Below are 17,577 nucleotides of genomic sequence, written 5' to 3' on the forward strand. Positions count from 1 at the left end.
GAGCCGAAGGCAGTCGCTTAACCAACTGAGCCACCCAGGCGCCCACAATCAATTTATTTTTAAGAGAGGAGAATAGGGCGCCTGGGTGGCTCAGTTGGTTAAGCGACTGCCTTCGGCTCAGGTCATGATCCTGGAGTCCCTGGATCGAGTCCCGCATCCCCGCATCGGGCTCCCTGCTCAGCGGGCAGTCTGCTTCTCCCTCTGATCCTCCCCCCTCTCATGCTCTCTCTGTCTCATTCTCTATCTCAAATAAATAAATAAAATCTTTAAAAAAAAAAAGAATACCCCTAAGCTAAACACAGAAGAGCTGATTATTTGTTACTTCTGCATTTATTGATACATAAATGATATACAATAAACTGCACATATTTAAAGTGAACTATTTGTTAAGTTCTGACAGAGCAATACAAGTGTGAAAACATCACCACAACCAAAATGATGAATATATCCATCCCCCTCAAAGGTTTCCTAGCAATCCTTAGTAATCTCTCCTTCCTGTCCATTCAGGTCTACTGTTCTATCCCCAGAAAATCACTTATCTGTATTTTGCAACTATAGACTAATGTGAATTTTGTAGAATTATATATGAAAATTATGTCTGGATGAATGGATAAAGAAGATGGGACACACACACACACGGGAATATTACGCAGCCATCAAAAAATGAAATATTGCCATTTCCAATGATGTGGCTGGAACTAGAGGGTATTATGCTAGGTGAAATAAGTCAGTCAGAGAAAGACAATTATCATATGATCTCACTGACACGTGGAATTTAAGAAACAAAGGATCATAGGGGAAGAGAGAAAAAATGAAACAAGATGAAACCAGAGAGGGAGAAAAACCATAAGAGACTCTTAATCTCAGGAAACAAACTGAGGGTTGCTAGAGGGGAGGTGGGTGGAGGGATTGGGTAAGTGGGTAATGGACATTAAGGAGGGCATATGATGTAATGAACACTGGTATTATATAAGACTGATGAATCACAGGCCTGTACCTCTGAAACCAATAATACATTATATGTTAATTAATTAAGTTTAAATAAAATGTTTTTAAAAAAATAAAATAAAATCTAATTTGTCTAAAAAAAAGAAAATTATGTCTGTTTTCTATTACTAAAGGCATTTTCTTTAATCTTATATAAAAATTTGATGCACTGTTTTTGTTTGGCTTCCTTTACACTGCATAATTATCTTGAGAGCCACTGTTGTTTTTACATATCAATACTTCATTCCTTTCAACTCTATGTAGGATTTCATTATACGAATATACTATAATTTGCTTATCCATTCAGCTACTGATGGGCATTTGGGGTTGCTTCCAATTTTCTCTATTACAAATAACACTGCTATGAACATTTGTGTGTAAGTATTCGTGTATGGATATACACTCTCATTTCTTTTGGGTAAATATGTAGGAGTGGAATGACTGGTTCCTATAGTAAACTTATGTTTAGCTTTTTGAGAAATTTCCTGATTATTTCATTTCCAAAAACAGTGTATGAAAGCACCACTTGTTTCACATCCTTGTCAACACTTGGTATCGGTCATTCATTTAAATTTTAATCATTTTGATACACATACAGTAATACTTCATTGTTGCTTTAAGCCTCATTTCTCTAATGACTAATGATGCTATGTATCTTTGCAGTTTTTGAAAACTCCATTTTCTTTGGTGAAGCATCTGTTCAAATCTTTTGTCTACATTTTCCACTAGGTTTTACATTAATATAGTTTTGAGAATTCTTCATTCTGCATACAAGTCTTTTATCAACTAGGCAGTCTGCAAATATTTCCCCCACACCATAGTTTGTCTTTTAATTCTTTTAACAGTATCATTTATTACTGATCAAACACAATTAACGGCTTAAAGTTCATTCTTTTATCAATTGTGCTTTTTATATCACATTTAAGAAAGCTCCCTAACACAATGTCACAAAGATTTTCTCCTATTTTTTTCCTTTAAGTTTTATAGTTTATATGATCTGTTTTGAGTTTATTTCATATATGATGCCAGATACAGATCAAAATTCAGGTTTGTTTTGTTTTTTTTCAAACAGATACTTAATGCTCAGGCAGCATTTGTTTAAAAGACTACCCTCTCTCTATTGAAATCCTCTTACATCTTTGCCTAAAATCAACTGACCACATATATGTGGATCGACTTTTGGATTCTCTAATCTGTTCAACTGATCCTTACCTCACACTACATACAAATATTAAATTAAAATTGATCAAAGTCATAAATATAACAGCTAAAAGTATAAAATTCTTAGAATAAAGCATAGGTATAAATCTTGTATGACCTGGATTAGGTGATACATTCTGACACCACAACCACAAGTAACCAAAGAAAAAATATAAAGTGGACTTAGAACTAAAAACTCCTGTGCTTCAAAGAAACCATCAAGAAAGTAAAAGACAATCTACAGAATGGGAGATAATTTTTGGAAATCTTATATGTCAGATAAGGGGCTAGTATCCAGAATATATAAATAACACTTGAAACATAAGAATACAAAGACAAGTAGTCCAATTAAAAAGAACAGGATCAGGGCGTCTGGGTGGCTCAGTCATTAAGCGTCTGCCTTCGGCTCAGGTCATGATCCCAGGGTCCTGGGATCGATCCCCGCATCGGGCTCCCGGCTCAGCGGGAAGCCTGCTTCTCCCTCTCCCACTCCCTCTGCTTGTGTTCCTGCTCTTGCTCTCTCTCTGTCAAATGAATAAAATCTTTAAAAAATAAATAAATAAAAATAAAAAGAACAGGATCAGAATACACATTTCTCCAAAAAAAGATATATAAGCAGTACAGATAAGATACTTAACATCATTAATCACTAGGGAGATACAAATCAAAGTAACAATGAAGTACCATTTCATATGCAGTAGGATGTCTATAATAAAAGGACAGACAATGTGTTGGCAAGAATATGGAGAAATTGGAACCTTAATATATTGCTGGTGAAAATTTAAAATAGTGCAACTATTTTGGAAAATATTCTGACAATTCCTTAAATAGTTAAATACAGAGTTAGTATCTAACCTAGTAATTGTACATCTAAGTGTGCACCCATGAGAAATGAAAATATGTAACTACACAAAAATTTGTATGTGAAAATGTTCACAGCATCATTAGCCAGAAAGTGAACACAACTCAAATGTCCATAAGTTGATGAATGGATAAATTAAATGTGGTGTATCCATACAATGGAAAATTATTCATCCATAAAAAGGAATGAAGTACTGATTCATGCTACATGGATGACACTTGAAAAACTTTGTGTTAGGTGAAAGAATTCAAATGTTAAAGGCTACATACTATATGATTCCATATAGATGAAATGTCCAAAATAGGTAAATCCAGAGACAGAAGGTAGATTAGTGTTTGCTGAGGGTTGGGGGTTTTAAGAGGGGATAAGGAGTGACTGCCTAATGGTACAAAGTTTCTTTCTGGTGTGATGAAAATATTGTGGTGATGGCTGTACAACTTTGTGAATATACTAAAAACCACTGAATTGTACAATTTAAAAGGATAAATTTTATGATAGGTAGGTAAATTCAATCTCAATTTTTTTTCTATCTCAATTTTTTAGACACCTACTAGAAATGTAATTTGAAACTGTGTTGAATCTATAGTTTGAGGGGGGAAATTTAACAATATTGAGTCTTCAGATCCACCAACAGGATCCCTCTCTTTATTTAGGTTTTAATTTCTATCAGCAATGTCTTCTAGTGTTCAGTGTATAGGTCTTACACCTATTTTGTCAGATTTATCCATATTTTATATTTTTTGATGTTACTATAAAATGTATTTTTAAAATTTCTATTCATGCTAGTTCATTGTTAGCATATAAAAATACAATTGAGTTTTTAAATAATGATCTTATATCCCATAAAACAATCTCATTTATTAGTCCTTGGAAACTTTTTTTTTTTTAAGATTTTATTTATTTGAGAGAGAGTGAGTGTGAGAGAGAGGAAGAGAGTACACAAGCAGCGGGTAGGGGCAGAAGGAGAGGGAGAATCAGATTCCTCCTGTTCAGCAGGGAGCCGGACGCAGGGCCTGATCCCAGAACCCTGAGATCATGACCTGAGCCGAAGGCAGACGCTTAACTGACCAAGCCACCCAGGCACCCCTAGAAGCATTTTTTTTTTTTTTTTTTTGTAGATTCAATCTAATTTTCTACATGGACATAGCTGTCTATGAATAAAGCAGATTTATTACTTCTTCCTATACAATCTGTATGCTTTTTATCTCTTCTTCTTGCCTACTGCATTGGGTAGAACACCTCCAGTAATGCCAGCTGAAGAGCTGAGTGGACACCTTTGCCTTTTTCATGTCACCTGCAGGTTTTTCATAGATGCCCATTATGAAGATGAGGACGTTTCTTTCTATTTTACTCTTTTATCTTACATGATATGTTACCTTTTAAATATATATTTCTATACGACATATATATCCTTTTCATTGTTGGACTTGATTTACTAAACTTCTTTTCAGACAAGATATTGGTCTAGTGTTTTCTTAAAATGTCTCTGTAAGATTTTGGTATCAAGGTAATGATGGTTTCACAGCATGAGTTGGGAAATACTATCTCCCAATTTTCTGGAAGAGTTTTGTAAAGTAGGTATTACTTCTCCCTTAAATATTTGGTGGAATTCACCAGTGGCACTATTTGGATCTATGATGTTTTTGTGTGTGAAAAATGTTAAACAATTTCTGTACTTGACACTGGGCTACTCAGGCAATCTATTCTTCTGGAATGAGCTTTGGTAGTTTTCATCTAATTTACTGAATTTAATGGCATAAAGTTCATAATATTCCTTTATTGTCTTCTTAATATTTGTGTATTCCATACTGATATTATGTCTCTCATGTTCCTGATACTGGTAATTGTGTCTTTCCTCTTTTTCTTGTGATCAAACTAGACATGGATCAATTTTATTGTTTTCACAAAGAACCAGTTTATATTTTCTTTTTTATAACCAACACATCATATTATATTCGTTTTGAGTAGAACCAGCTTTTGGGTTCATTGATTTTCTCTATTTTTCTCTTCTCTAATTTCTGTTCTGAACTTATTTTTCTTCTTTCTTTTCTTCTGTTTACTTTAGGTTTAATTTGTTCTTAGTTTCTTAAAAACCAACATCACTGATTTGAGACTCTCATTTTATTTATATACTCATATATTATATAATTATATAATAGAGCCACTGCAGCTTTTTTTTTGATTAGTATTAGCACATGTATTACTTTTCTATTTGCTGCATAACAAACTAATTCAGGGGCTAACAATATCTTTTTTTTTTTTTTAAAGATTTTATTTATTTGAGAGAGAGAATGAGACAGAGAGAGAGAGCACAAGATGGGGGAGGGTCAGAGGGAGAAGCAGGTTCCCCGCCGAGCAGGGAGCCCGATGCGGGACTCGATCCCGGGACTCCAGGATCATGACCTGAGCCAAAGGCAGTCGCTTAACCAACTGAGCCACCCAGGCGCCCCAGGGGCTAACAATATCTTAAAAAAAGAGATAGATAGATAGATAGATAGATAGATAGATAGATACTAGATAGATTGTTTGTTTGTTTGTGTATGTATGTATGTATGTATGTATGTATTTATTTATTGATTGATTGATTGATTGATTGAGTTGTGGTGGCAGATGAGAGGGAGAGTGTGTCTTAAGCAGACTGCGCTGAGTGTAGGAACCCAACACGGGGCTTGATCTCACAACCCTGAGATCACAACCTGAGCCGAAACCTAGAGTCAAACGCTTAGCCAACTGTACCACCCAGGCACCCTGAAAACAATACTTATTTACAATCTCACAATTTTATGGGTTACAAGTTCAGGTGGGCTCAACTGGATCCTCTACTTAGGGCTCATAAGGCAGAAATCAAGATGTCAGATAGGATGATCTCCTATTTAAAGACTCTGGGGAAGAATCTGCGTCCTAGTCCATTCAGATTGTTGGCAGAGTTCAGTTTTTCATGGTGCCAGGTCTGAGATGGTCTGTTTCCTTGCTGGCTGTGGGCCATGTCTCTTTCTGTTCCTAGAGGATGCCTACCTTCCTCGTCACAAGGCCTCTTCCATTTTCAGACCAGCAGCGATGCACTAAGTACTTCTCATGCTTTAAATCTCTGACTTCTGCCACCAGCTAGAAAACAGTCTGCTTTTAAAGGGCATTTGTGATTAGATTAAAACCATTGGAATAATCTCCCTTTGCCATACAACATAAATAATCATGGGAATGTTATCTCATCCTATTCACAGGCTCTACCCATATTCAAAGGGGGAGATGATTATAAAGAAAGACAGTCACTGGCAGTCAGTCTTAGAATTCTGCTTACAATAACATAGCATACCTTTTTCAATTTCTTTTAATCCATTTGTATCTTTATATTAAAAGGGGGGCTTTCTTGTAGACAGTGCATAGTTATGTCTTTTTTTTTAAGATTTTATTTATTTGCCAGCAAGAGAGAGAGAGGGAGCATGCACAAGCAGAAGGAGTGACAGGCAGAAGGAGAAGCAGGCTCCCTGCTGAGCAAGGAGCCCAGTGCAGAACTCGATCCCAGGACCCTGGGATCATGACCTGAGCTGAAGGCAGATGCTTAACCAACTAAGCCACCCAAGCATCCCCATAGTTATGTCTTATTTTTTATCCAATCTCTACCTCTAATTGGGGTTATTAAACTTAATGTGATTATTCATAAAGAATAATCTAAATCTACCATCTTGCTCTTTTGTATTTGTTTCATTTGTTCATTTTTTCTACTTGAACATTTTTTTTAAACACTGACATTTCTCCTCATTATGTGTCATATTTTTCTGCTTCTTTGCATGCCAGGTAATATTTGGTTGGATCCGAGACATTACAAATTTTATCTTGTTGATTGGATGCTGGATATTTTTGTATCCCTCCAAGTATTTTTGCATTTTGTTCTAAGATGTAAAGTTTGATGCTTTCAGATTAGAAGGACAGGAGGATTAATTTTGCCCAATTACAGTGGCAAAACTGTTCTCAGTAGTATACTCCATGAATTATAAGGTTTTCCACTCTAACTGCTATGAACATGTTATTCTTGGTCCTAAATTAGCCCCAATGACTGTTCCCTCTAATTCTTTTGGGTGGTTCTTCCCCTGTCCTTGGGCAGCCCCCTCACATACATGAGCTTGATCAACACTCACCTGAAGACTTGAGAGAGACCCTCTGTATATCTCTAGGTGTCTCTCTGTCTCCTCTGTCTCTTTTTGCTGGTCATTCCTATCTGGTACTCTGCCCTGAAAACTCTGGTGGCAGGGTCTACCTGGATTCCAAACTCTTTCCTCACTGAGGGCGATTGCCAGGCTCTATACGGGTTTCCTCTTCGGTGCCTTGTCTTGAACATTCTATCAAGGTAGTAAGCTGAGGCAATCATACAGCTTACCTCGTTTCCTATCTCTCAAGGATCACTATTCTTTGTTGCCTGATATCCAATGTTTTGAGAACAGTTATTTTATATATTCTGTCAAGGTTTTAGTATGCTCAGGTGGAAGAGTAAATCTAGTCCCTCTTATTCCATCTTGGCCAGAAATGGAAGTTCTGGTACTTATGTTTTATTCTCTTCAAGTGTAATGAGAGGTATAGAAGACTGGTAAGTAGTGAGGGTTGTAGAAGACTGCTGCAAAATTCCAAGAATGTAAACATATATCAATGCTCCGCAACTTAAAAAGAAAGTCATGTGTCCATTAGGAAAAACAGTAACAATACAGCATTTCCCCCAAATAATAAGATGGTGCTCTCTAACTTACATTCTTCACTTAAAGGGTTAAACAATAATAAACCTTTCTTACATGATAAATGAAAAAATTTGTCATGATACAGAGTAATAACTAATTATGACAGAATAATCTGAGTTCATTAGGTCAAATCTATAATACAAAGAAAATTTTCTAATTTATTTACATTAACATTTTCCCTATTACATATTGACTATAACATATTCAAATGAACACATTTACAACCTGACTGAAGAAAGGAAATAACGACCTTTGAGAAGTCCAGAGTTATCAATGGGTCCAGGATATACGTTTTGATCTCCCATCTGGTATTTGTCCCAACTGTCAAAGCCAACATATTTTTTCCACTGTTTGAACCAGCGACTATCGACTAGGTACCTAAAAAAAGAAAAGAAATCAGTAAAGGAAAATACCTGTAACCATAGGAATAGCAGAGAAGCTATCTATTTTTGATATTTCATTTTATATTATAGTACATGCCTACTTCAAAGGATTATTGAGAATAACTGGAATGTGACTTACAATCTAGAAAAAAAAATTTCACTTATACAGTGTTATTTCTATTGTTCTGTAAATACCTACTAATGAGGACAAGTATTGACATACACATTTAAAAAAAAAAATCCTTAACAGTACCTCTTAGAAAATGTAATAGCTATTCCATAAAATATGTGACAACTGAACAAAAATTCAAATGGGAATTGTATGAATCAAAACAAAATTTTAAAGTACAACATGGCAAAATATAAAGAAATACCAAAATGGTTCTTTTGCAAAAAACTTACAAAGACAGTATGTTTATTTTATATATTTTACTCTCTCTTTCTGGGGATAAGGAAAGTGGATTATTAAAGGTTTGCAAGACCAATTATAATAACTGTAATAATAAATTTTTAAAAACTTTAGTTAGCTTCTTTACCAACAAAAATTAATAACAACAATACTGCCTCCATCTATTTCTCATAAAATCTGCTGGGGCAGGCAGGACAGATTTTTTTTTTATTGGTTTCACAAGTGCGGTACACCAAGCACTGTAAGCATTACTGAAACTATATTCATCCTATTTTCAAGTACCTACGAACTGGCTTCTCATCAGATGACCAGCAACAGAAAAAGTAAAATAATGGTGCTCTAGTAAAGAAAGCTCACAAACTTAAAAAACTTTACAAATATATTCTGACTATATTATACCCACTATGAAATACTGCTTTGCCATGGATTCATAATTATTTTAAATTCTTTTCCAGGAATATTTTCCCATACTTAACCAGGTTCAATCACAAACAAAATCAAAAGTAAAGGTTAACAAGATGTTTAAAAGCCCACATGTGTACTAACATAGGTAATCAAGTGTTTTTGGAGATCATTCTAATATATCTGTGCTTACTACACACAGCACTAAGTATAGGAATGAAATCCTACAGTTATACAGTTATTTGTTTGAAGCAAAGGCACCAATCTAACAAAATCCCACAATTCCTAGAGAATATTCATCAGCAGTTTAATTTCCTTAAAGTGGGTACTGCAGAATTATCTATACACTAGTACTCCAAACCTACTGTCAGGATTATGTAACTGAAATTCAGCCCCCAAATTGTAGAATTTGAGACTTATGAAGAAAAAAAGTTCAGAGACTAAGTCTTAGGAAAACCCTATTTTTAAAATAGAGATTAAATCAGCAATAACTTTACATATTAAATAAAGAAAATCATACTTAAGTATTTATCATCCACTAAAAATTTTTTAGACTCCCTCCTGCGATTTAAACAAAATATTCAGACATTTCATTTGCTTTCTTTGCAAATTAATGTCATACTATGTGGCCTTTTCTCTGTTCCATCTATTTTTGTTTTTATCATTATGCCAATTTGATATTATCTTTATTACTTTAACCTTGATTTCTTTTTTAGGGCAAGTTCCCCCAGCTTGGTGTTGTTGCAAATTGCCTTAACTGTTCTTGGCCATTTGTTCTTCCACGTGGATTTTAGAGTCAGTTTATCAAGTTCCACAAAAAATATGATTAAGATTTTGACTGGAATTGTGTTGAATTTACTGATTAACAGTAACACTATAAATAACAATGTGATTTATAAAACTGACATTAAAACTATTTTGGAAATACTACCAAAATTCTATTTATATTTATTTAAAATATATTTCTAAAAGATGGGGTTTTATCTCCCAAAGTATTTAATAAATCCTCTACTGTACGGTAGAGGTTTGCACTGGGTAGTATTCATCTGTTGCTATATTTCTAGTTCAACTCTCTTTCCTAGATCTTGAAGTGACTACTTTGTGTATAATGATACTATTATGAGAGGAGACTCTTGTACTTGATGGATATTTATCTGCTTTCAACTGAAAAGACCATCATATCTCTGTTACAGGCCACCTATATCTTATTTGTAGAATTTTGTGGTAATGAACCATGAGGGGAAATATAGGAAAAAACAGAAACATCTATTACAGAAATAATATGTAGACTTCTTATGTGTACTCAATAAAGACAACAATATTAAATGAAGTGAACTAAATAAAAAAAATTTTATTTTAAGACATTTACATAGATTTGTTGTAAAAACTCTACCCCTAATCTGTGAATCTGCCAAAACGTAAGAATCTTCAATTTGAACTGGTAAAAGCCTACAACAGAATCAATAGTTCTCAAAGTTTACAAGTAAATGAACAAAGACCCGACTTACACATTCTCAACAGCACTCTCAATCCTTGGTATGCTATTAGGATCCAGATAGGGCCAATTTTATAGCTCTCAAGGTTTTTGTTTTTGTTTTTGTTTTAAATAGCTATAACTATTTGTAAAGACTGATATTTCATGACTTTTATTCTTAGACCTCTAAGAAAGAATAAAAGGCATGAAATAACAATCTTTATAAACAGTTATAACTATGATCGTAAGATGAAGTCTAAAATCCTTAACATCGCCTACCTGGTTTTGCATGATCTATCTACTCCTGCCTGTCTAGTCTCAACTGGTACCATTTTTCTTTGCTGAGATGTAACTACAATAACCTTCTTTCAGTTACTAGACACTCCATTTTTTGCCTTATGGCTCCATCTGCCTAGACTTTACTCCTATTGCTCCCAACATCTATTTAATTCCTATAATCTTTCAGATAGCCTACATGTCACTTTCTCAGGGAATCCTCCCATAAGCCTTTCCCACTTCCTTTCAAACAGTATGGAAAAGGAGAAATAAGATGGCAAAATCAGGCTACAAGATATCAAGACTGCTTATTAAGTTAAAGAAATTACTTTTAATAACAAAATAACTAACATGTGAGCTTTACTCTTGGGCTAGGTGCATATTTCTAAGCACTTTAATATATTGGTTCATTTATTCCTTTAACTACCCAATAATGTAGGTACTATTATAATCATAGGCACACAGGAATAACTTGACCAAGATTACAAAGTTAGTGCGAGACCTGTGATTAAAAAATGTGATACTGGCACAGGGAGAAGCAAAAAAGACCAATGAAAACAGCACAAAGAAACAAGAATTGGATTCATGTATATGGGGAACTATGATATACACCAAAAGCATCATTATGAATTAGTGGGAAATGATCTAGCTAAGTATATGGGGAAAAAACAGAGCTTTACCTCACATATGCAGTCAGTTCTACTCTAATGCTTGTTTTGAAAACTTGAATATGTTAAACATGATTGGTATATTAGGGAACAATAACACAAATTTCAGTATATGCTCAAGCACTACTTGAATCCACAAGCAGGGCCAGGACTAAGGTGAGGCAAACGAGATGCCTAGGAACCCTAACAGGAAGCGCCTCCTTAAATTCTGCCCCCTAAGTGCCTAGCTTGCTTTACTGTAGTCCTAACTGAAACAAACACAAGGTGAATGTAGAAAACTACTCAGCTGTACTGAACCATATAGGAAATGCACAAAACACACACACTTCAAACGTTTTAATTTTTAAGAGGGGGAATGCAGAGGAAGAGGGAGAGAGAGAATCTTAAGCAGGCTCTACGCCAGCACAGAGCCCAATGTGGGGCTCAATTTCACGACCCTGAGATCATGACCGGAGCCAAAATCAAGAGTCAACTGACTGAGCCACTCAGGCACCCCCAACAATTCAAACATCTTCAAGTGTGTTATGAGTCACACTCCCCACATCTGCTGTTACAACTTCTTGGCAGATTTAAGAAAACTTTCCTTCCACCACTTTGCAATAATTCAAGCTGCAACCCTTTAAATCGTACTTCTTTCTACAAGTTAACTTTATCCTTTTCAAAATAAAATGTCATATTTATTGTGGTAGTTATGTATTTCTTAACCATTTAACATATGTAAAACTGTGCTACCATTTTTATTATGTTTTTAATGTTTCTCTGACAAAGTTTTTTTGAGTGCTGTGTCCCAACCCCATTTTTCCCATATGCCCTGTGTTTTTTATTGCATGATTTTGCATATAACATGGTGGTTTTTAGGAACACATGCCATGTTACAGCAGAACTGTACAAAAATAAGTTATAGTTGGATTAAAAATGTAAATGTGAAAGTAAAAGTACAATTTTTTAAAAAAGATATGAGAAAATCCTCATTACCTTAGAATATACAAGAGTTAAGACAAAAAGCAAAAACCTTAAAGATAAAGACTGATAAACTTGCCAAGGTTAAAACGAAAGGCTACCATTCAACAAAGACACCACCAAGTAAAGAGAGAAGATACGGACTAGAGTAGATACATATACTCCAGATAACTGACAAAGGATTAGAATACATGAAGAACTCCCTTTAAGTTAATAAATTAAAAAAATTTTTTTAATAGGGAAAAAAAGCAATTCACAGAAGAAAAAATCAGAATGGCCTCTATACATATGAGAAGATGCTAAATCCCATTAGCAATGGGAAAAATACAAATATCATCTCATGAAACTGGTGAACATAAGCATGTGCACATGTGTCAACAATATCAAGTTGTGGAAAAGATGTATAGTAATAGGAACTTGTATACTGCCAAAGGGGGAATAAACTAGAACCTTCACTTGGGATGGTAGTTTGGCAACATAATCTTTTAAGAATAAAGATGTACATACCATACAATCATGTACTGCCATTGCTAAGTTTTACCCTACAGAAACTCTTGTATATATTTACAAAATTACAACTATAAGAATATATTGTGCAGCATAATTTGTAACAATGAAAAGGTGGAAAAAAACCTAATATCCATTATTCATACCCAAAAATACTACACAAAAATTATAATGAAAAATACAACTACATGTGTTAAGTATAAATCTCAAAACTACAATGTTGAACAAAAAAAAGTTGCAAAAGGACACATGTAATATAACATAAATATATAAAGATAACAGATGCAGTTTAACTACAGAAAAAAAAAATTTTTTTTTAAAGATTTTATTTATTTATTTGAGAGAGAGAATGAGATAGAGAGCATGAAAGGGGGGAGGGTCAGAGAGAGAGGCAGACTCCCTGCTGAGCAGGGAGCCCGACGTGGGACTCGATCCCGGGACTCCAGGATTATGACCTGAGCCGAAGGCAGTCGCTTAACCAACTGAGCCACCCAGGTGCCCTAACTACAGAAAATTTAAAAACATGCCACAAACAGTATATACTATTTGCAATCCACACATATATATTAAAATATATACATAAAATAATTCAATAATTTAATTATAAAACTAAATAAAATAATATATAAATAATTTAAAATTATAATAAAAATCTGTTTCAGGATGGTGGCTCCCTCTGGCAACGGAGGAAAGGTAATGGGATTAGGGAAACATACACAGGGACATTCAACTGTTTTTGTAATGTTTTACTTTTTTTAAACTAAGATATGTGTGCATAAATACTTTGTTATACTTTTCTTTATACTCTTCTCTCTTCTTGAAATATTACATTAAATATAATTAATATTTTCTACTTAACATAGGATAATAGTTTATATATACACGGACAAAAATGAAGTGGAGTCAAATGTATAGACTGAATGTTGAGGTCAAAACTGATAAATTTAAGTGACAGTCAACAAATGAAAAGACATTTCAAGCATAAAAGTAAGTAATTATAAATACAACTTAGGTTTTTTTTTTTTTTAAGATTTTATTTATTCGGGGGGGGGGCACACAGAGGGGGAAGGAGAGGGACAAGCAGACTCTGCACTGAGTGTGAAGGTCAATGTGAGGCTCAATCCCAGGACCTGAGATCATAACCTGAGCCGAAACCAAGAGTCCGGTGCTTAACCGACTGAGCCACTCAGGCGCCCCCTTAGGTTTTTTTTAATTGGGATAAAAATATGTATAGCAAAATGTACAAAATGCAGTTTGTTTTACTATATATTTTTGAAAGAAATTTGTAGGTTTATGTTACTCTTACTATTTATTTTTTCTGTCTTATCTCTTCCAAACATGAATTAGCATTAAATTTTAATAAAAAATTTACATAAGCTTTAGAGAATTTTCTTTGGAAAAAAGCATGATTTGATTATTTCTAAATTTATCAAATTATGTTTCTGATATATAATAATATATTCATTCTCAAGAAATTATTTCTTTTTGGTAACTAGAGCAACCAGTAAGTAAACCAGAAATGCAGAAATGATTGTGTGACATCTCAAAAGAAAAAAAAAAGCACATAAAAACCAGAAAGTACAGATTATAACCCTTGATATCAGGGAAGATAATATAAGCAAAACAAAAAATCCTACAATTGACACATATACTGATCTTAAGCTGATTTAAGTTTTAGTATGAAGTATTACATTATAGATTTGCAACCATCTAAAATTCATCTAAATACTAATCCACAAATATCCAGAGAGCCCAAAGTACAGAAGAGTAATTAATTGCTTTGTGACAAATGCAACAATTTAAGTTTCTTGCACAAAGGAATCTATGCCTTATAGATGAGACCAAAGGTGAAATATTTCTGAATACTGAGACATGTGACTGTGTTCCCATATAAAAAGCCATGAAGTACATGTACCAAAATATGATCAAGATTACTTTATTTATGATCGAGGTCTCTGGCTGTAGCTTAATCACTACAATTTCCCTCTGTTTCAGTGGGTTACAAGGAATTTGAGTGCCTCACACTTGCATTAACCATGATTCTCACACACTAGTACACCAATATGAAAAATTTTTATCCTAATGTTAATATTATCTGGGTTCAAAAATTAGTAAAGAAAATCTTATGGAGATAAAGGTTTATGGTCTTCAATCTCTCAAATCCTTCAGAGATGACCCACAATCCTCCAGCATATCTCCAGATAGCCTTCTCCATTTCCAGTAATTTCAAAACTTATGCCAATCTCTCACCCATTAGGCTGAATAGACAACCTTGCTGCCCTACTTTTTGAGGAAGTTAGAAGCCCCTACTTTCTCTCCAACTCTCCTGCTCCCCACCTTAATCTTACCTGATTCCTTCATAAATTAGTGAAGGATGTAACCCTCCTTACATCCAAGGCTAATTATTTTTGTTCCTATGCTTTGGATTTAATTTCCTTCTGCCTCGTTAGAGGCTTACCCCATTAACAGCCCCTACTCTTGTTTCTCCTGGTATGTCTTTTTTTTTACTCCCCCCCCCCCACTCAGCATGTAAACAGGGCCAATTCTTTCACCCTTTCCCCCCATATCACCTCCCAACTCTCACACTCATTTCCTTCTCTATCTACTCCCATTTCTCTGACTTGTTCTTACGGCCAAGCTTAAGTTTCTACTCTTCAACCCTCACTTACTCTTCAACCTAGTACAAGAGGTCTTCCTACCCCAAAGAACCCTCAAAAATTTATCACAAATCCAAAAGATTCATAATTTTATGTACCTCATCAATTCTTTTTAAACTATGTGATTCTACCCTTTTTTTTTTGGAAGAGAGTGTAGGGATACTCTTTTTATTCTTTTTTTTTTTTGGCAACCTCTTCACAGAGTTGCTAATTTCTTCTCTCACTCTTCATACTCTCCAATGATATATATATTTTTAAGATTTTATTTATTTTTTTGACAGAGAGAGACACAGCAAGAGAGGGAACACAAGCAGGGGGAGTGGGAGAGGGAGAAACAGGCTTCCCGCGGAGCAGGGAGCCAGATGTGGGGCTCAACCCCAGGACACTGGGATCATGACCTGAGCCGAAGGCAGACGCTCAACCTACTGAGCCACCCAGGCGCCCCCGATATTTTAATTCATATCAAAGATTCCAAAATCTGCATCCCAGGGCCAGTCTTCACATCTTTAAATATTTCCAATTCCTACTGGTCCATGTCAACTTGGATTTTTCATACATTCCAACCTCATTAATCATTTTCACACCTTTATATTTACTCCTTCTCTAAGGGTCCTTTAATAAATATCATCAATAATTTAATTTCCCAAGGCAGAAAGCAAAATATTATCCTGTATTCCTCCTTCCCTCACCCCATAACATCTAGTAACCAAGTACCTTCAAAAAAGTACCTTAGTTCTGTACCTCCCTTCCCTATTATTTTTTAGTGGCATAGATTATTGCAATGGCTGCCCAACTTATCTCTCCTCTTTAAGTTTACTGCTTCCAATTTGCCCTACATTCTGCTGCCACAGACATTTTAAAGACATAAATATGAACATGTTACTATTTAAATCAGAATTTTAATTTTAATAACAAAATATAAATGCTTTATAAAAAGATTTGTATAAAGTGTTTTCATGTTAGTTTATAGTTACAGTAACCTCTTTTTTTCCCTTCCTTCTTTTATTCAGTTGTTGGGGAAACCAAAACTCAGAATATGTGACTTATCAATGAAACACAACTCTATTAAGTGAGTAATGCAGGGCCCGTTTTCAAAACACTCTGGTTTTCCAACTCTAAATTCAATGCTTCTTTTTTTTTTACTATGTTAAACTTTACTATAAATTCCATTTACTTAACAAAGACTTAAAGATGTAACAGATTCTTACTAAAATCATATACTATCCCCCTCTTTATGAAACAGTAAGGATTCTCTGCAAAAAGTGAAACAGAAGAATATCAAAATGTTATTACCAAGCTACAATTAAGAACTGAAATACTTATTCAAAAGGCATGTTTTAGTAACTATTATCCATTTTACTTATGAAGAAAATAAGTATTTTCAAAGTGGAACATAAACATCTTTGGTAAATGTTAGATCTTTGCCACTACACCCATATGAGAGTCTTATTTTCACGTCAATTAAGAGTACACAAAAAGTGAACACCGTCTTTCTTTTAGGAAGTTTTCTAGAATGGAGGTAAACTAAACTGTGGATGAATTTTTTTTTGCACACTTAATTTCAATTTGTTTTCATGATTAATTTCGCTTACAAATTTTCTTACCTCCTGAAATCAGACTGGAGTAAATATACTAAATTTACTAAATATACTAAATTTACTACAGAATAAGTACTAGGCTACTTATATTAAGTGAAATAAGTCAAACTAAGAAAGACAAATACTGTATGATTTTACTTATACATGGAATCTAAAAAACAAATGAATAAACAAAAACCAAAATCAAATCTATAAATTCAGAGAATACACTGATGGTTGCCAGACGGAAGCACTAAGATTAATTCTCTCATTTAATGACATACTATTGAAAACATCTAGTGGTGGTGGGATGGGCAAAATGGGTGAAGGGAAGTGCAAGATACAGGCTTCCAGTTATAGAATAAATAAATCATGGGAATAAAAGGTACAGCATAGGGAATATAGTCAATGATACTGCAACAGTGTTGTACGGTGACAGTACCTACACACTTGCGGTAAACAAAGCATAATGTATAGAATTGTCAACT

At 34.3% G+C, this 17,577-nt stretch overlaps 1 protein-coding gene across 5 annotated transcripts in view; it reads right to left on the bottom strand.

Moving 5' to 3' along the window:
* USP15 (ubiquitin specific peptidase 15) overlaps nt 1-17,577 on the bottom strand; it is a 127,855-nt gene that overhangs the window by 99,333 nt on the left and 10,945 nt on the right. For all 5 annotated transcript variants that reach the window (XR_004678734.1, XR_004678735.1, XM_035002247.1 and 2 more), the window contains exon 2: nt 8,027-8,154. Coding sequence is in view for 3 of the 5 variants with exons in the window: in XM_035002247.1 (XP_034858138.1) it covers nt 8,027-8,154 (128 nt within the window). In the remaining 2 variants the exon portion in view is untranslated. The remainder of the gene's footprint in view (nt 1-8,026; nt 8,155-17,577) is intronic.

Source organism: Mirounga leonina, unplaced genomic scaffold (assembly GCF_011800145.1).
Source record: "Mirounga leonina isolate KUSES-001 unplaced genomic scaffold, KU_Mleo_1.0 Mir_126, whole genome shotgun sequence".
Classification (NCBI taxonomy): Eukaryota; Metazoa; Chordata; class Mammalia; order Carnivora; family Phocidae; genus Mirounga; species Mirounga leonina.